The sequence below is a fragment of the Alosa sapidissima genome, chromosome 9 (genome assembly GCF_018492685.1).
Source record: "Alosa sapidissima isolate fAloSap1 chromosome 9, fAloSap1.pri, whole genome shotgun sequence".
NCBI classification, from domain to species: Eukaryota; Metazoa; Chordata; class Actinopteri; order Clupeiformes; family Clupeidae; genus Alosa; species Alosa sapidissima.
Window position 1 is genome coordinate 36,497,638 of NC_055965.1, and position 21,406 is coordinate 36,519,043.

The 21,406-nt window shown below is 43.9% G+C and overlaps 1 protein-coding gene across 2 annotated transcripts in view; it reads right to left on the reverse strand.

Moving 5' to 3' along the window:
* Nucleotides 1-14,277, reverse strand: part of pgap6 (post-glycosylphosphatidylinositol attachment to proteins 6) — a 30,261-nt gene extending 15,984 nt beyond the window's left edge. Inside the window, exons 1-5 of one of the 2 annotated variants that reach the window (XM_042104169.1) lie at nucleotides 14,035-14,277; nucleotides 13,477-13,657; nucleotides 1,431-1,641; nucleotides 998-1,128; nucleotides 1-199 (exon numbers count right to left, since the gene is read on the reverse strand). The exon at nucleotides 1-199 is cut by the window's left edge and continues 73 nt beyond it. In XM_042104169.1, the coding sequence (XP_041960103.1) occupies nucleotides 1-199; nucleotides 998-1,128; nucleotides 1,431-1,641; nucleotides 13,477-13,657; nucleotides 14,035-14,098 (786 nt within the window). In that variant the 5' untranslated portion in view covers nucleotides 14,099-14,277. The remainder of the gene's footprint in view (nucleotides 200-997; nucleotides 1,129-1,430; nucleotides 1,642-13,476; nucleotides 13,658-14,034) is intronic. The other variant, XM_042104168.1, reaches the window with a different exon arrangement.
* Nucleotides 14,278-21,406: the final 7,129 nt, after the last annotated feature.

Consider the following 21,406-nt stretch of genomic DNA (forward strand, 5'->3'; position numbering starts at 1 on the left):
GGAGTCCCAGGGAGGCGTGGCAACAGAGGCAGAACACTGAGGCTCCTCCCCCGAGCAGTTATAGGTCAGTCTGGAGTCCCGCCCTAGAGAGGAAGAGCCAATGAGGAGGCTCAGTCCGCAGCTGGGCTTGGCCACACCCTCTACCGAGCATGACAGAATGTGCACCGACATCTGTGTGGAGAACTCAGGAACAAAGAACCTGTACACACACACACACACACACACACAAACACACACAAACACACACACAGATATAATGTGCACCCACATCTGTGTGGAGAACTCAGGAACAAAGAACCTGTACACACACACACACACACACACACAAACACACACAAACACACACAAACACACACACAGATATAATGTGCACCCACATCTGTGTGGAGAACTCAGGAACAAAGAACCTGGACATACACACACACACACACACACACACACACACACACACACGTGCCTGTACATATGTGTATATGCATATATTTGTGTGTGCATGCGTGCATGCATGTGTGTGTGTGTAGGTGTGTGTGTGTGTGTGTAGGTGTGTGTAGGTGTGCGTGTGTGTAGGTGTGTGTGTGTGCGTGTGTGTGCATGCGTGCATGCGTGTGCGTACATGCGTGCATGCGTGTGCGTACTTCAGGATGCTTGGCGTGTGTGTTCTGGAGAGCATCTGAGACTGCGGAATGTTGTGTGCGTGCGTGAGCGTGAGTGTGTGCGTACTTGAGGATGCTTGGCGTGTGTGTTCTGGAGAGTGTCTGAGACTGCGGAATGTTGCGTGCGTGTGCGTGAGTGTGTGCGTACTTCAGGATGCTTGGCGTGTGTGTTCTGGAGAGCATCTGAGACTGCGGAATGTTGTGTGCGTGTGTGCGTGCGTGCGTGTGTGTAGGCGTGCGTGCGTGCGTGCGTGCGTACTTGAGGATGCTTGCCGTGTGTGTTCTGGAGAGCATCTGAGACTGCGGAATGTTGTGTGCGTGCGTGCGTGCGTGCGTGCGCGTACTTGAGGATGCTTGCCGTGTGTGTTCTGGAGAGCATCTGAGACTGCGGAATGTTGGACAGCAGAGTGGGCGTGTCCACAGCTCGCCTGATGAACATCTGTGGCTGGAAGAGGTAGGAGCAGGACGGTAGTCCCTGTACACACACGCACACACACACACACACGCACACGCGCACACACACGCACACACACGCACGCACACGCACGCACACGCACACGCACACACACGCACACGCACGCACGCACACGCACACGCACGCACGCACACACACGCAGACAACAATGAAAACACGCATACACATATCAATTAAAACTCACACGTAGTATTAAAAAACACACACAAAAACATACTAAAACACACAAATTAAAACCCAGACAAGAACACACACACAAATAATTTAAAAAAACACACACACAGACACACACACACACACACCTTCTGTTGTATTTTGCCATCGTGCTCGGGGAGGTGCGCAGCTACAAACCAGTCTCCGGCCGCAGGGCTGCTGACGTTGACCAGTGTTTGGTTCTGTTGTTGCTTAGCGCCCACCGTCAGCGTGAGGTTCCAGGCCAGCGTCACCGCTGTCTGGTTGGGGAACGCCGTGGCAACGGGGTCAATCACCGGAGGAGCCCCTGCCCTGAAGTGACTGGGAGAGAAAACACATACAGTCATCATCATCATCATCACTACAGTCATCATCATCACTACAGTCATCATCATCATCATCATCATCATCATCACTACAGTCATCATCATCATCATCACTACAGTCATCATCACTACAGTCATCATCATCATCATCATCATCATCATCATCATCATCATCACTACAGTCATCATCATCATCATCACTACAGTCATCATCATCATCATCATCACTACAGTCATCATCATCACCATCATCATCATCATCATCACTACAGTCATCATCATCATCATCACTACAGTCACCATCATCACCATCATCACTACAGTCATCATCATCATCATCAGTCATCATCACCATCATCATCATCACTACAGTCATCATCATCACCATCATCATCATCACTACAGTCATCATCATTATCATCATCATCATCATCACTACAGTCATCATCATCATCATCATCATCACTACAGTCATCATCATCATCATCATCATCACTACAGTCACCATCATCATCATCACTACAGTCATCATCACTACAGTCACCATCATCATCACTACAGTCATCATCATCATCATCATCATCATCATCATCATCATCACTACAGTCACCATCATCATCACTACAGTCATCATCATCATCATCATCATCATCATCATCATCACTACAGTCACCATCATCATCACTACAGTCATCATCATCATCATCATCACTACAGTCATCATCATCATCAACATCATCACTACAGTCATCATCACTACAGTCATCATCATCATCATCATCATCACTACAGTCATCATCATCATCACTACAGTCATCATCACTACAGTCATCATCACTACAGTCATCATCATCATCATCATCACTACAGTCATCATCACTACAGTCATCATCATCATCATCATCATCACTACAGTCATCATCATCATCACTACAGTCATCATCATCATCATCATCACTACAGTCATCATCACTACAGTCATCATCATCATCACTACAGTCATCATCACTACAGTCATCATCACTACAGTCACCATCATCATCATCATCACTACAGTCATCATCATCATCATCATCATCACTACAGTCATCATCATCATCATCACTACAGTCATCATCACTACAGTCATCATCATCATCATCACTACAGTCATCATCACTACAGTCATCATCATCATCATCATCATCATCATCACTACAGTCATCATCATCATCACTACAGTCATCATCATCATCATCATCATCATCACTACAGTCATCATCATCATCATCAGTCATCATCACCATCATCATCACTACAGTCATCATCACCATCATCATCATCACTACAGTCACCATCATCATCATCATCAGTCATCATCACTACAGTCATCAACATCATCATCATCATCACTACAGTCACCATCATCATCATCATCAGTCATCATCACTACAGTCACCATCATCATCATCATCAGTCATCATCACTACAGTCATCAACATCATCATCATCATCACTACAGTCACCATCATCATCATCATCAGTCATCATCACTACAGTCATCATCATCACTACAGTCATCATCATCATCATCATCACTACAGTCATCATCATCATCATCATCATCATCATCATCATCACTACAGTCATCATCATCAGTCATCATCACCATCATCATCACTACAGTCATCATCACCATCATCATCATCACTACAGTCACCATCATCATCATCATCATCATCAGTCATCACCATCATCATCACTACAGTCATCATCACCATCATCATCATCATCATCATCACTACAGTCATCATCACCATCATCATCAGTCATCACCATCATCATCACTACAGTCATCATCATCATCATCATCATCATCATCATCATCACTACAGTCATCATCATCATCACTACAGTCATCATCACTACAGTCATCATCATCACTACAGTCATCATCACTACAGTCATCATCATCATCACTACAGTCACCATCATCACCATCATCACTACAGTCATCATCATCATCATCATCATCATCATCAGTCATCATCACCATCATCATCACTACAGTCATCATCACCATCATCATCATCACTACAGTCATCATCACCATCATCATCAGTCATCACCATCATCATCACTACAGTCATCATCATCATCATCATCACCATCATCACTACAGTCATCATCATCATCACTACAGTCATCATCATCCTCATCAACATCACTACAGTCATCACCATCATCAACATCATCATTACTACAGTCATCATCATCATCATCATCATCATCATCATCATCATCACTACAGTCATCATCATCATCATCATCATCACTACAGTCATCATCACCATCAACATCATCATCACTACAGTCATCATCATCATCACTACAGTCATCATCACTACAGTCATCATCACTACAGTCATCACCATCATCAACATCATCATCACTACAGTCATCACCATCATCATCATCATCATCACTACAGTCATCACCATCATCAACATCATCATCACTACAGTCATCATCATCACCATCATCACTACAGTCATCATCATCATCATCAACATCACTACAGTCATCACCATCATCAACTAGGGCAACCACCAGGGCACACACACAGTCTAGACGCAGTAACTAGGGCAACCACCAGTCTAGACGCAGTAACTAGGGCAACCACCAGGGCACACACACAGTCTAGACGCAGTAACTAGGGCAACCACCAGTCTAGATGCAGTAACTAGGGCAACCACCAGTCTAGACGCAGTAACTAGGGCAACCACCAGGGCACACACACAGTCTAGACGCAGTAACTAGGGCAACCACCAGTCTAGATGCAGTAACTAGGGCAACCACCAGTCTAGACGCAGTAACTAGGGCAACCACCAGGGCGCACACACAGTGTAGACGCAGTAACTAGGGCAACCACCAGTCTAGATGCAGTAACTAGGGCAACCACCAGTCTAGACGCAGTAACTAGGGCAACCACCAGGGCGCACACACAGTGTAGACGCAGTAACTAGGGCAACCACCAGTCTAGATGCAGTAACTAGGGCAACCATCATCATCATCATCATCATCATCATCACTACAGTCATCATCATCATCATCATCACTACAGTCATCATCACCATCATCATCATCATCATCACTACAGTCATCATCATCATCACTACAGTCATCATCACTACAGTCATCAACATCATCATCATCATCACTACAGTCATCATCATCATCACTACAGTCATCATCATCATCATCATCATCATCACTACAGTCATCATCACCATCATCATCATCATCATCACTACAGTCATCATCATCATCATCATCACTACAGTCATCATCATCATCATCATCACTACAGTCATCATCATCATCATCATCATCATCATCACTACAGTCATCATCATCATCACTACAGTCATCATCACTACAGTCATCAACATCATCATCATCATCATCATCACTACAGTCATCATCACTACAGTCATCAACATCATCATCATCATCATCATCATCATCATCACTACAGTCATCAACATCATCATAATCACTACAGTCATCATCACTACAGTCATCATCATCATCATCACCATCATCACTACAGTCATCATCATCATCATCATCATCACCATCATCACCACTACAGTCATCATCACTACAGTCATCATCATCACTACAGTCATCATCATCATCATCATCATCACTACAGTCATCACCATCATCATCATCACTACAGTCATCATCATCATCATCACTACAGTCATCATCACCATCATCATCATCATCATCATCACTACAGTCATCATCATCATCATCATCACTACAGTCATCATCATCATCATCACTACAGTCATCATCACTACAGTCATCATCATCATCATCATCACTACAGTCATCATCATCATCATCATCATCATCACTACAGCCATCATCACCATCATCATCATCATCATCACTACAGTCATCATCATCATCATCATCATCATCAGTCATCATCATCATCATCAACATCACTACAGTCATCATCATCATCATCATCAGTCATCACCATCATCATCACTACAGTCATCATCATCATCATCATCATCATCACTACAGTCATCATCATCATCATCATCACTACAGTCATCATCATCATCATCATCATCACTACAGTCATCATCATCATCACTACAGTCATCACCATCATCAACTAGGGCAACCACCAGGGCACACACACAGTCTAGACGCAGTAACTAGGGCAACCACCAGTCTAGATGCAGTAACTAGGGCAACCACCAGTCTAGACGCAGTAACTAGGGCAACCACCAGGGCGCACACACAGTCTAGACGCAGTAACTAGGGCAACCACCAGTCTAGATGCAGTAACTAGGGCAACCACCAGGGCACACACACAGTCTAGACGCAGTAACTAGGGCAACCACCAGTCTAGATGCAGTAACTAGGGCAACCACCAGTCTAGACGCAGTAACTAGGGCAACCACCAGGGCGCACACACAGTGTAGACGCAGTAACTAGGGCAACCACCAGTCTAGATGCAGTAACTAGTGAATCCACCAGAGAACACTGTGCCATACAGTCTAGACGCAGTAACTAGAGCAAATGGATTTAAAATCAGAAAAGCTGCAGAACATGCTGATGTGCTGAACTGCAGAACATGCTGATGTGCTGAACTGCCAAGGGACGGGAGCAGAAAAGCTGCAGAACATGATGATGATGATGTGCTGAACTGCAGAACATGATGCTGATGTGCTGAACTGCCAAGGGACGGGAGCAGAAAAGCTGCAGAACATGATGATGTGCTGAACTGCAGAACATGCTGATGATGATGTGCTGAACTGCAGAACATGCTGATGATGTGCTGAACTGCAGAACATGATGATGATGATGATGTGCTGAACTGCCAAGGGACGGGAGCAGAAAAGCTGCTTATTTGGTAACTTCACATTTCGAATGTAATTGATGATTAACGGCCAATTATGGCACATTGTTTTAATTCACAAACATAAGCAAAGTCACTTATGTTGCTAGGCAGCGCTACACATTGTTTTAATTCACAAACATAAGCAAAGTCACTTATGTTGCTAGGCAGCGCTAAACAAGAACCTGCATCCTTAATTATTTTGCAACGTTTTTATATGCACATTGTTTTAATTCACAAACATAAGCAAAGTCACTTATGTTGCTAGGCAGCGCTAAACAAATGCTACCGGTCGATTTTAAAATTTCTCTGGTTTTATTGTTGCATCACATTCCATTCCAAAAGTCCTCGGCTCAGCCCCGATTCCGCCCTGAGACCGTCTGGACCGTGGTCCTCGTCCGGCCTTAAATCATGGAAATATAAACAGCCCCAGACACCAGAGTTTTACCCCATAGTGGAAAAGCGGCATTAATGTGCATTGTCCCTTTTAAATAAACAAATACATACATCATCAAGGTTCATGTGTCCTGTTCCTTGGCCCTGGGCAAAGCACGTCACCATGGACCTTTAAAACTCCCCTCGGACCAGAACTAGGGCAACAGTAGCCGTGGTGACCAGAGAACATGATTGTGATCACCACTCAATAAGAAAAGGGTGGGTCATTGTCACAGTGATTTTAGAATGAGATTCTGTGGGACCCCACAATAGTGCTCTCTGTTGACGCAGATATATTAGAATGTAATTCTGATCTAAGAATAGGCTTCTTTGTCGTCAAGGAGACATTAGAATTTGACTGTGATCTACGTTGCCTGGAGACAGTAGAATGTAATTGTGACGTGCTAAGAGAGAGTCCCTTGTTGTTCTGTTAAGGTCACAGATAGTGTTAATTTTGTCACCTATTTTTAATTTAGTCTTAGTCTTAGTCTTGTGACGAAATGTCCTTTTTAGTCTTTGTCATATTTAGTCATTCAAACATCATTTTTGTTAGTCAAGTTTTAGTCGACTAAAAGTCTCATCATTTTAGTCTAGTTTTAGTCAAAAGAAAACTAAAGGTATCTTAGTCTTAGTCAGTTTTAGTCAACACATTTAGTCTTTTTTTTATAACAAATTATTTCTGATTACCATTTGAGTCAAATAGTGTTTCACACCTCAATTTTCCAACAATATTGTGTGTCCACAGGGCTACTCGTCTGTTATAATTACTCATTCTGATTTTTTGTCAGTCAGTATGTTTACATGCACAGGTAAGTCGAGCTACAGTTATAGCTCGGCTGGGATTTGACCATAGACAGTAAAAGATTTGACTGGACCACTGTCATATTCGTAGACCAGTGTTTCTCAAAGTGTGGTCCGGGGATCACTGGTGGTCCGCAAGCTATCGCAAGTAGTCCACGAGCAGATGTGGTAAAATATAATATATATGAGTTGTTTGCAATATTAAACCAACTTGTATGTAAAAACAGTTCTGCAACACTGTCTATGTAAGATATGCCAATTTAAATCATACAGTATGAATCCACACAATAAGCAAAGTGCAAAGACAATAAGCAAGGTGGTTCAGTGAGTAGGCCTATTGTGTAGACTAATTATAGGCTACTGTTGAAGTAGGTCTAATCTTTTTTTTTTTTTTTAGCTAGGGTTAGTTAAGTGGTCATGAAACTGAAAAAGTTTGAGAAACACTGTCATAGGCCAAAGTATTAATGTTTTACTCCGCCTCGCTAGATGGCGATATGCACCTAACACAACACATTCCCCAAACATACTCTCCATCTTAGCCATAGCTAACTTGCTAGCGAACTTTCCATATTAGCTTACTTGCTAGCAAACTTTGCATCATCAGTCTAACTAGTTAAATAGTTGACAGTACATGATGTACATTTTCGTATGGACATTCTGGGGGATGTTAATTTGTATGAGAGAAGCTTCAACTTCTGGGTATGTAGCATTGTGGCATAAAGCTTAGGTAGTTAGCTTGCTAACTCTGGCATAAATCTCCAGTGTTCTTGTTCCATGTAGTTTCGTGTTGCAGCCACAGGGTTGCAGCAACAGCACGTAGACTAGCCTACAGGAAAGCTGTTGCGTATGAACTCATTCGGAATATTTTGAAAACGTAACAGCTAGATATTCTGTCTTCTCATTTTGTAGACGAACATGAAGGGAGATTTTATCTTAGTTTTTATTTCATGCAAAACATTTTAGTCTCGTCTTTTTTCGTCAACAATAATGCATCTTAAGATAGTCTTAGTCAGTGTTTCAGGACATTACTGCCGTCTCGTCATCGCCTCGTCTTAGTCATGAAAAAAAAAAGGTCGTTGACGAACATATTTCCTCTTGTCTAGTCTGACGAAATTAACACTAGTCACAGATTACCTGTCAGTTATAACCAGTAGGACATCTACATTATTTAACTCTCCCAAACACACACACACACACCTGTGTTGTGCTAAATATATACTCACACACACACCCACATTGATCTGCTAAATACTGTACAATAGACCACACAACCACAATGCAGTTATTTTGCCTTAAAATAATGTGTTAGCTTCAAACTCATTCGGATGCAACAATGATTCATAATACAGGGAATGAATTCTCATGCATTGCCAGTGTACAACCACAGTTATAACCAGTAGAACATCTGGATTGCTATGGAATCAAAACAACGGCATAAAGATTGTGTGCCCGTGAAAAGATATTCACATGTGTAATAGAGTTTTGTCTTCGAGGATATGATTTATGATTTGCACAAGTGTAGAACTGTTTTGTAACGGTGGAATTAATTTGTCTGTGTGCAAAAAAAAAATGCATACCTGCAGAAATATTTTGTGCACTTGTGAAAAACATTTGTCAGGCAGGCACAAAGCTAGCGAACTTAGGTCTTAAATCGAACAAGTTATGCCTTCTTCTCCAACTTCACTCCAGCTTCAACCTCAACTCCAGCTTCTCCAACACACATCCCCCCCCCCCCCAATACACATCCCCAACACACCTACAGCACACTGACCCCCCCCCCCCCCCCCCCAACACACATCCCCAACACACCTACAGCACACTGTCCCCCCCCCCAACACACATCCCCAACATACTTACAGCACACTGACCCCCCCCCCAATACACAGCACATTGTCTCATGAGGAAGCTTCTCCAACACACATCCCCAACATACTTACAGCACACTGCCCCCCCCCCCCCCCAATACACAGCACATTGTCTCATGAGGAAGCTTCTCCAACACACATCCCCAACATACTTACAGTACACTGACCCCCCCCCCCCCCCCCAACACACATCCCCAACACACCTACAGCACACTGTCCCCCCCCCCAACACACATCCCCAACATACCTACAGCACACTGTCCGCCCCCCAACACACATCCCCCCCCCCCCCAACACACATCCCCAACATACTTACAGCACACTGACCCCCCCCCCCCCAATACACAGCACATTGTCTCATGAGGAAGCTTCTCCAACACACATCCCCAACATACTTACAGCACACTGTCCCCCCCCCCCAATACACAGCACATTGTCTCATGAGGAAGCTTCTCCAACACACATCCCCAACATACTTACAGCACACTGACCCCCCCCCAACACACATCCCCCCCCCCCCCCCAATACACAGCACATTGTCTCATGAGGAAGCTTCTCCAACACACATCCCCAACATACTTACAGCACACTGACCCCCCCCCAACACACATCCCCCCCCCCCCCCCCAACACACATCCCCAACATACTTACAGCACACTGTCCCCCCCCCCCCCCCAATACACAGCACATTGTCTCATGAGGAAGCTTCTCCAACACACATCCCCAACATACTTACAGCACACTGACCCCCCCCCCCCCCCCCAATACACATCAGTGTTTCCCCTACAGTGTATTTAACAGCGGCGCAGCGCCGCCGCTGGATTTTCAGCGCCGCTGCAACATAATATCACGAGATTCACTTAACACACTGTAAAAGCACAACGGCCAACGTCATCTCGAAATTGTTTTCTGAAAGTCTTGAGTAAGTTAAGTGCATCAAATCCGCACTTAGCCTCTCATTATTCAGGACATATATGCGGCATGATGTGTCAGGTGATTACAAGCCCAAAGACAAGTCTGCAGCCCATATGGCTAGCCTACGTTCTGAACACGGTTACATTGTTTAGCTATCCGACTGATGGGGTCTTGCTCCGCCACAGTGTAGCCTATGGTGTCATCGTTCACTTGTAGGTTACACAATAAATAGCCTACTTATAGGCCTGGTGACAATAAAAAATGATATTAGTTATATTTCATCACGAAGCTGTTTGTATGCCGTGAATTCGCTTGTAGCCTATGCCATATGTTAAGCTTGAGCAATTCCTCTGATCCAAAGCCTGCTTTGACACATTGACACTAATGTGAAACATGCATCCTCCTCTCCTAGCCTACATCAAATAAAAGAAACCAATTCATGATTACCGAAATGAATTTAACATGGGGGGAAAAAAGTTTGTTGCGATTTAGCCTACTGTTGTGATGCGGTTCTTTCTGCTGATTGGATTTACGTCCGGTGTCGTCAACTCTGAGAACTCTTGCTCCGGTTGACAATTTTATCCAGAGAGCTGATTTCCCAAAGATGAGCCTCCATCAACAAATTATTAAAACGTAAGTAATGCAATAGAGTAAACCAATGTGCTACAAGGTGTATGGTCTTAACGTTAATTGTAGCCTAGACTTGTAACGTTAGCGTAGGGCTACATGTAATGTTTGCATGGGAAAGCTAGGCGAACACAGTCTAGGCCTGTTTAAACTTTCTGATAGTTAAAGGAAATATGAGCATATGTTGGCATATACGTATAGCCTAAATTCTGTCCACTTAGCTATAATAGGCTATCACAAACAGACCTTTTCTACGTTTGCGGCATTAGACATAGGAGCCTACATTCTCTTATCAGAAAGACGTGTTCTCATAACTTCAGCGTTCTCTTGACGGTGAGACGAACGGTCGCACTTCAATCAAGTAGCCTAGGTCCTTTTCGAGTTAATTGTGAGTGAGTTGTATGGTAACTGTGGGAGTGATGTAGAAGAAAAGTGAGTATTTACTTTTTTATACGTGGGTTTGTTGTTTTGGGACTGAGAAATAGACTACAAGGAGAGCATCTGGCTACGTGCATGCGTGTCAGCATTAATGGCCCCCCAACAATTCAATTCAATAATTACCAAAGAGTCTTAGAGATGTTCTTTGAAAAGCCCAGAAAAATTAAGTGCTCGCAGATTGGGTGTGGCCTTTGCCATTAAGACAAATTTAAATAAATTGTAAATAATCTTTTTCTGGGTTGTGCCATTTCATTTTTCTTCTATCATTTTTAACCAATAATGTAAAAGAAAGCTGAAAATGTCCACAAAAGAAACACGAAGGTATGATATAAAAAAATAAATTAAAAAAAATGCGCAACAACCCCCCCCCCCCCCCCCCAAGTAATAGCACCGCTGCTGGAAAAATTTCTAGGGGAAACACTGCACATCCCCAACATACTTACAGCACACTACCCCCCCCCCAATACACATCCCCAACATACTTACAGCACACTGTCCCCCCCCCAATACACATCCCCAACATACTTACAGCACACTGACCCCCCCCCCAATACACAGCACATTGTCTCATCAGGAAGCTTCTCCAACACACATCCCCAACATACTTACAGCACACTGTCCCCCCCCCCCAATACACAGCACATTGTCTCATGAGGAAGCTTCTCCAACACACATCCCCAACATACTTACAGCACACTGACCCCCCCCCCCAATACACAGCACATTGTCTCATGAGGAAGCTTCTCCAACACACATCCCCAACATACTTACAGCACACTGACCCCCCCCCCCCCCAATACACAGCACATTGTCTCATGAGGAAGCTTCTCAAACACACATATTGCACACTGCCCTCTCCCCACATACACAGCACACTATCCCATCTCCCCTGTCATCCCCCCAACACACACACCAAGACCCCTGGCAGTTGGGTTAGCCCCTTGAGCCGTGGATCTGCCCAAGGTTTCTTCCTTGGTAAGGGAGTTTTTCCTTGCCCCTGTTGCTCTTGGGTGCTCCTTGTTGGTGCCCCCCCCCCCCAATTCCAATCCTCCCTCACCTTTGTTATGCAGCCCTTGCCACTTAATCTACCAAACCCCTCTTCTACTGCACTTTTTACCCCCCCCCCCCACACTTCCAGTAACTATATGCATGTGACCATAAACTTCCTTGTATTCTTGTATCCTTTTACAACAAGGTTTTTGATGGAAAAGTGTTGTTTAATTTGCATAATCTTTGTTTAATGAACACATAAAACCGTCAGTTTTTTGCTAAGCAAGAAGAATCAAGAATTATGATCTTTGAGTTTGTTTATTGTAACCTAGCAACCAAGGCTTTAAGTATTAAAAATTATTACGCACATGCATACGCGCACACACACAAACAACCACATTCGCATACGCACACACGCGCGCACACACGCACACAAACACAACCACCCACACACAAACACACTCAAACACACACAACCACACACACTAAACATGTAATTAAATATGTGTGCTGTTAAATGGCTCAGGTGGTGAATAGCTGCAGCTGAAGAGCCGGTTCTGTAACCATGCCAACGATTGTGTGTGTGCTTGTGTGTGCGTGTGTGTGTGTGACAGAGCAGCCAGTTCTGGCTCTGAAAGTGTTAGAGTGATGGTATGTGAGTGTGTTTTTTTGTTTGTTTCTAGCAGAACACCACACCTCACGCTAAATATAAACACACACACACCTGTGTGTCAGTGCAGGCCCATACTGTCCCATAAACACACAGTGCATAACTCCGCCCCCCCCCCCCTCCCCTCCCCTCCCCACACACACACTCATGTGTGCACAACACACACACACACACACTTACACAGTGACGTCCTGAGTCTCGCAGTTGAGCCCTGAGCCTCTGGTCACCGTGAGAAGCCATCGCGCGAGCACCGTGTCCTCCGGCACGCGGAAGTGGTGAAGGCGCGCGCTAGAGAAGGAGCTGAACTTGGAGAGCTTCTGGGGGCCCTTGGAGTAGAAGCCGCTCACGTAGGTGACGTCATCTGTCACAACACCGAAAACACACGTTACAAAATCACCAAGTCAGCAGACACACCAGCCTATCACTAGCAGACACACCAACCTATCACTAATCAGTTGAATTCCTCTCGCCATCGAGTAACTGAGTAGCTAAGCCTGAGCGTTCATTACCTCATCGTGTAGACAAGTTGCAAAAGGCGAATGCAGGTTGTGGCTGCGGCAGGTGGATAACTTAAGGGGGAGAGAGATTTCGCTGGGTAACTATAGCAGCTGGCTAGCTAGCTAGCTACTGCCGGTTGTGGCTGCGGCGGCAGGTGGATAACTAAGGGGGAGAGATTTCGCTGGGTAACTATAGCAGCTGGCTAGCTACCTAGCTACTGTTCGAAGCAGCAGTACTCACCTTCTCCAAAGCACCCCGCGGACAGGAAAAGTAAAGCGAAGTACTGCAGAACTCTGGCTTCCATGCTTGGGGTTGTTTCAGGAGACTGGCCCGGCCCGGCATTATCTCATCATCTCGTGTAGTTCCCTAGTGAGCTCTGAGCTGAGCTGCGTCGGAGCGTTTGTTTACTTTTCGCGTACTTCCTAGTTCCGGGGGGAGGAGGAGGAGTCGAGGGACGTTCTCCGCCCCTTGAGTTATTATAAAGCATAGAAGAAGAAATACTTTTGTATTGTGTCGTCTAGGTTGTGTAATTTCACAGCAACCAACATTAAGAACCACGAAAGTTAATTTGAGTGCGAAGGCAGCAATGACTTGTGAATTAATGAATTCGGCGTTGCATTCTGGCGTTGCATTCTGACAGATGCAATGACGTGACATGCACCAGTAGGCTAGCTACAGCGCAGCCGGTAGGACCCGAGAGCGGATCTCTATGGCTACTATATATTGAGAACTGAATCTTTATAATCCTAGGACATGCTGAGCCTTGGGCCATCATATGCTGCAAGCAGAAATCACAGCGAAAAGCTTAACGTGTCAGTGTAATGGGAAAACAAAACAGCGACAGGAGGGCTACAGAAATAGCCGATTAATCCCTTCTCGAGGAGCATGTAGTCTATCTGTTACATAAATTGCGTGTAGGCCCTAGACATACTTTAGCCTACTGTATAGTGTACAGTGCCGGCTACGGACACAAGCATTCACAATATCTAATAATAATGTTGTTGGAGCTTGGAACACTGTTTTAATAATAGCCTATTTAATCAAATTTTTTTTTTTAAAGGAGAATTCCGGTGTGATATTGACCTAAAGTGTGTTGAAACATGATACCGAGTGTGAACGTATGTCTCATAGCCCATCTCGGCTTGTCCCCTGCACTCCAAAATCTTTTTTAATGGTGGTGCTTCGCCATCGGGCTAGCCATGCAAATAAATCACTGTTTTACACCATTTACAAGGCTCAATGTATCTCCACACTTCATTGGTAGACTTCCGAGGGCCCTGACATTTAAAACGAGACATTGAGAACTTTGAAAAAGCACTGGTAGTTTACTTACAAGACAATTTATACATACAGTATCTTCATGAAGTTTAGCGTTTGCAGCCATCTTGAATTTAGTCACGATAAGTCGAGCGACGAGTAAGAATGAACAGGTATGATAAAGGATCAGATTCCAAAAATAATTCTGTGGAAATGCATGGATTCCAGTTGCTGCTACTGGAAGAAACTGGAATCCATGCATATTTCCACTGAATTATTTTTAGAACTGTTGGGCAAACTCCATAAAAATGTAAAAGCTTCTTCACACACAAGATGGTGCTATCTCTCTGCATTTTTGTCATAGTTTACATGCTTTAGTCTACAACGTTTTTATTCTAAATGAACTACAGTTATATTCTAAAACATACACATTTTTACTTTCAAAGAAGATGAAACCAAGTGATTCTATTTGATTATGATTAAAATAGCCTCAACACACACATACACACATAGAGAGAGAGAGAGAGGGATAGAGAGGGAGAGGGAGAGAGAGAGAGAGGGAGGATAGAGAGAGGGTAAACAAGTGTGGTTATTACCTGGGCAGAATGTTTATTCTGTTGTCAGCAAACAGTGTGCTGACAACACTTACACACACACACACACCACACACACACACACACACACAGACAGACAGACACATACACACACATACACACACACACACACACACACACATACAGACACATCACACACATACACACACATACAGTTACATGCATGCACCCATGTCTGTGACCAATCCCATACTCTCTCTCTCTCTCTCTCTCTCTCTCTCTCTCTCTCTCTCTCTCTCTCACACACACACACACACACACACATATTTACATGGATGTACCCATGTCTGTGACCAATCCCATACTCTCTCTCTCTCACACCCACACACACACACAGGGCCAGCCGTGGCCTACTGGTTAGCGCGTCGGACTTGTAATCGGAGGGTTGCCGGTTGGAACCCCGACCATTAGGAACGGCTGAAGTGCCCTTGAGCAAGGCACCTAACCCCCTCACTGCTCCCCGAGCGCTGATGTTGTTGCAGGCAGCTCACTGCGCCGGGATTAGTGTGTGCTTCACCTCACTGTGTGTTCACTGTGTTTCACTAATTCACGGATTGGGATAAATGCAGAGACCAAATTTCCCTCACGGGATCAAAAGAGCATTTATACTTAATTATAGATTATAGATAAATCTTCTACGAAGAGATGGAGGAAGAGAGGGTTGGAGGGAGAGAGAGAGATGGAGGGAGAGGGAGTGAAGGAGAGAGAGTGAGAGAGAGAGAGAGATTATTCATGACACTTGTACTTGGTTTATACAACAAGAAATGTATGAACATGTTAGTGAGTTACTACAACAAGAAATGTATGAACATGTTAGTGAGTTATTAAGTATAAGTATATATATACTCTTTTGATCCCGTGAGGAAAATTTGGTCACTGCATTTATCCCAATCCGTGAATTAGTGAAACACTCAGCACACAGTGAACACACAGTGAGGTGAAGCATACACTAATCCCGCTGCAGTGAGCTGCCTGCTACAACAGCGGCGCTCGGGGAGCAGTGAGGGGTTAGGTGCCTTGCTCAAGGGCACTTCAGCCGTGGCCCACTGGTCAGGGTTCCAACCGGCAACCCTCCGTTACAGGTCCGAAGTGCAAACCAGTAGGCCACGGCTGTCCCCTAATGTATGCTTACGATGGCAAAGGCCGGTGAGTCCATACCTTAGGGCAAATTTATATTGCGTAGCGTACATCTTCTATGAAGGGCAAGAGATGGAGGGAGACAGAGGGGTAGAGGGAGAGAGAGTGAAGGAGAGAGAGAGAGAGGACAGAGAGACAGATAAATGAAGAAAGAGAGAGAGAAAAATAGAGAGAGGGAGGGAAGGAGAGAGAGCAACAAAGAGAGATGGAGGGAGATAAATGGAGAGAGAGATAGAGGGATACAGATAGATGGAGGGAGAGAGAGAAGGACAGATAGATAGAGGGAGAGAGAGAGAGATGGAGGGAGGGGGAGAAATTGAGGGAGAGAGAGAGGTAGGGGAGGCAGAGAGGGAGAAAGATGGAGGGAGAGAAAGATGGAGGGAGAGAGAGAAATGAAGGGAGAGAGAGAGATGGAGGGAGGGAGAGAGATGGAAAAGTGTTTTATGAGTAGGCCTAGGGCTACTGGTCAGAGAGAGAGAAAGATGGAGGGAGAGAAAGAGATGGGGGAGAGAGAGAGATGGAGGGAGAGAGAGAGATGGGAAAGTGTTTTATGAGTAGGGCTACTGGTCAGGTTACTTAGGGGGCATATGTTGAGCCAGATGCCGATCACTCTTTCTACTGCCATTAGTGACTCACACACACACACACACACACACATAACCAGTCACTAGTGCATCTATTATAAACAAACACACAGGCACACAGGCACAGACACACACACAAACACAGGTACACAAATCTCATACACACTCACATAAACACACACACACACACATACATAACCAGTCACTAGTGCATCTTTTATAAACAAACACACAGGCACACACACAAACACAGGCACACAAATCTCATACACACTCACATAAACACACACACACACAGACACACACACAGACATACATAACCAGTCACTAGTGCATCTTTTATAAACAAACACACGGGCACACACACACACTTATACTTCCACACACACATAATAAGGTTGATGATTTTATAAAGGGACTCCTCCAAAACTCAATCACACACACACACACACACACACACACATAATAAGGTTGATGATTTTATAAAGGGACTCCTCCAAAACTCAAACACACACACACACACACACACACACACACACACACATAATAAGGTTAATGATTTTATAAAGGGACTCCTCCAAAACTCACACACACACACACTTATACTTCCACACACACATAATAAGGTTGATGATTTTATAAAGGGACTCCTCCAAAACTCACACACACACACACACACACACACTTATACTTCCACACACACATAATAAGGTTGATGATTTTATAAAGGGACTCCTCCAAAACTCACACACACACACACACACATAATAAGGTTGATGATTTTATAAAGGGACTCCTCCAAAACTCAAAACGGCGTGAGATCTGATTTCACGCCTTCTTAGCTCCACCCTTGAGGGTCCCTCCAGCCCAAAGATAAGACCTGGTGTGTGTGTGCGCGTGTGTGTGCGTGTGTGTGTTTTTAGTGGAATAACACTTGAGCGTCCCCCGGCATGAGGCCCCATTAGGGCCAATGGACTGACCGCGGCGGCTGGCTCTCGCTTCCGCACGCTCGCCCGTTGCCGGGCGCCAAGACAAACGCACGCTCTGTTTGAGCAGAGCACAATCGCACACACAGCCACGCGCAAATATTTGCCCACAGGAAACAACACACTCGCTCGCTCACTCTCACTCTCAGCGCAGGGTCAGTGGATATAAATACGCACAAGGACGAGGCGGACAGACAGGAGTGCGGACCGGGAGGGAAGAAGCGGGAGGCCCGTGCAACCACTGTAAGGTACGCGCACACACACACACGCACACGCACACACACACACACACACACACACTCTCTCACCTGCATGCACTGTGTTAGCCTCACACTATAACTGTGAATGACAGCAACAGTGGTAACATGGTCGGAGGAGTCTACACGACTTGTTCTAGAATTCTGTAGAATTTTGTGCAGCCCCATTGTTGACAGGGTTCTAGAATCTGTTCTGCTGGCCCATTGTTGAGAGGGTTCTAGAATGTTGTGCAATCAGGGTTCTAGAATCCGTGCTGCATGCCCATTGTTGAGAGGATTCTAGAATGTTGTGCACACCCATTGTTTAGAGGATTCTAGAATCTGTTATGCAGGCCCATTGTTTAGAGGGTTCTAGAATCTTTCTGCCTATCAGAAAGGGATGTTTTAAAATATGTATTAAGTTCAAGTAGTGCTGAAAGACACTTGACACTCATGATAACATTCTGAACTGTTAATTAGTTGTAGTTGCAGGTGCATATTTCCAGATGCTCTCTCTCTCTCTCTCTCTCTCTCTCTATCACCCCTCCACACACGTTCATTCACAGTTCTCTCTTTGTCCCTCTCTATCTCTCTCTCTTTTTCTCTCTATCAGTCATTGCCAAATGACTGTACATATCGGAGTTGCAGACCATTTTAAGAAAAAGTTTAAAAAAAGAAAATATATTTATGGTTGTGCAACAATGATATACTACAGCAGGTTATTAATGGAGGATGATTACTGTTATTATCTGAATTGAATACTCAGATTATTGTTATCATCATCATCATTAGCCTATTATTATTATTATTATTATTATTATTATTAACTTATTACTGTCAGCTTATGCTGTATCATTAATGTCAACTGATGGTTGAGCTCATGAACTGCCCATTCCAATATAACTACACCTAACACAAATGTGATTTCTGATGTCATCAGGACACATCACGGATATGGGCTATAAAGTCCTCAAACTCATAAATATTTAAAAAGATGGGCATGAATGTTATTTCATAGCTAAAGGTAGATAAACTACATGAATAAAAAAACGAAATAAAAAATAACACTATTTACATGGAGGAAAATAAAAAGAAATTGAGAACTACTAAAAAAAAACCTCCCCAACTCATTACAATATGTTTTCTGCTTTATTTAAATATTTGACATATATAGCAGTTTTATGATTTTTGGCCGTTTTGATGGTTTAAAGTAGGAGTCATGATCGCTGTTAGATTTGGCCACTTCAAACATGATCATTTCACTAAGGCGAGGTTTCTGACAATCAACATTCAAATGACCGTGTCAGCAAAAGAGGCTGGTAGCTCTAAATTAAGGCTTTTTGAATATACCTTCCTCCATCACCTTTCCTGGAGTGCCTCATGAAGTGATCCCTTTACTACAGCTACATTCATTACCCAAAGTTGATCATTTCATGAAGTGATCCCATTACTACAGCTACATTCATTACCCAAAGTTGTCAAAGGACCTCATTACCCATACATCTACTGTAACTTAAGCACAATATTTTGATCGTTGCATCGGTCATTTGTTTGACAGTTTTTACTCGTTTGTTTTTCAAAATCCAGCGCAAATTTAACACTTACTATAGCATTCCTAAACAGCAACGATATCCTGTAGCCTACTTTACGTTTGATGAAGGGATTTCCTTAATGTTAAAGAATAATTTGGCCCTTGCTGCTAAAACGATACACAATTTATTATTATTTTGTTCATATTCACTCAGACCTTTGGCATTATAGGGTTCTTCATACAAGGTCTTCCATTGGAACAAGATAGGCCCAGAGCGTTCATTGGTATGTTTCTATTTTATTCTTATTACAGTATGAGAAAAGGCCAAGGGTGTCTTAAGCAACGTTTTATTTTATTTCAGTATGGTCTTACCTCAACAATAGGCTACAGCTCCTTGAAAATAATCAGATACTCATAACTCTATAAAGTCTATAAAAATGTATTTTTATGTAATATTTGGCTGCAGTGTTTGACTGAAATGTAGACTATAATTTTTTTCATTTCAATACAGTATATGATACAAGCCTCAGTTTAGATAATCATATTCACACATTTTGGCCTAATTGACCATGACCATGATAATTGATAATATAAAATGAATGTCCATCTTGAGCAAATGATAAAACATTCTTTCAGAATGCTTTCCATTTTTGAACTGCATCGAATTGCATCGAATCGCATGGCATCATACTGAATCATTTTCTATGAACATGTATCTTTTCTTGTATCGAATCATGCCCATGTATCTAGAGGCGAATCTTATCGTCTTTTACATGAGAGATTCACACCCCTATGGTATCTACCTAGAGGTTCCATTGAATCCATCTATGACACATGTGATGAGAGACAAAGCCTGGTCAGTGTCTGTGTGTGTGTGTGTGTGTGTGCGATGTCCTGAACTACACACAGGCTGTTTTGTCCAATGGTGTCTGTAATCTGAAATCCAATTTCTTAATTTCCAGACTGACTGTTGGCTTGATCTTGTGTCTGATTGGCTATTGTTGTCAGTGAGGTGATTAGATATCTGCTCATTGGCTCTTGTAGGATGGCTGCCAGTGTGATCCGAGTCCTGGGGGAGTTTGGCTTCACTGCCTCCCTGCAACCCTGCTTCCTGCACAGACAGGAAGAGGAGGAGCTAGAAGAGGAAGAGGAAGAGGAGGAGGAGGAGGAAGTGGAGGAGGAGGAGGAGGAGGAGAGGGAGAGAGAGGAAGAGGTGGAGGACGAGGGCAGAGAAGAGGAAGACGAAGAGGAGACTACAGGGGGGGTG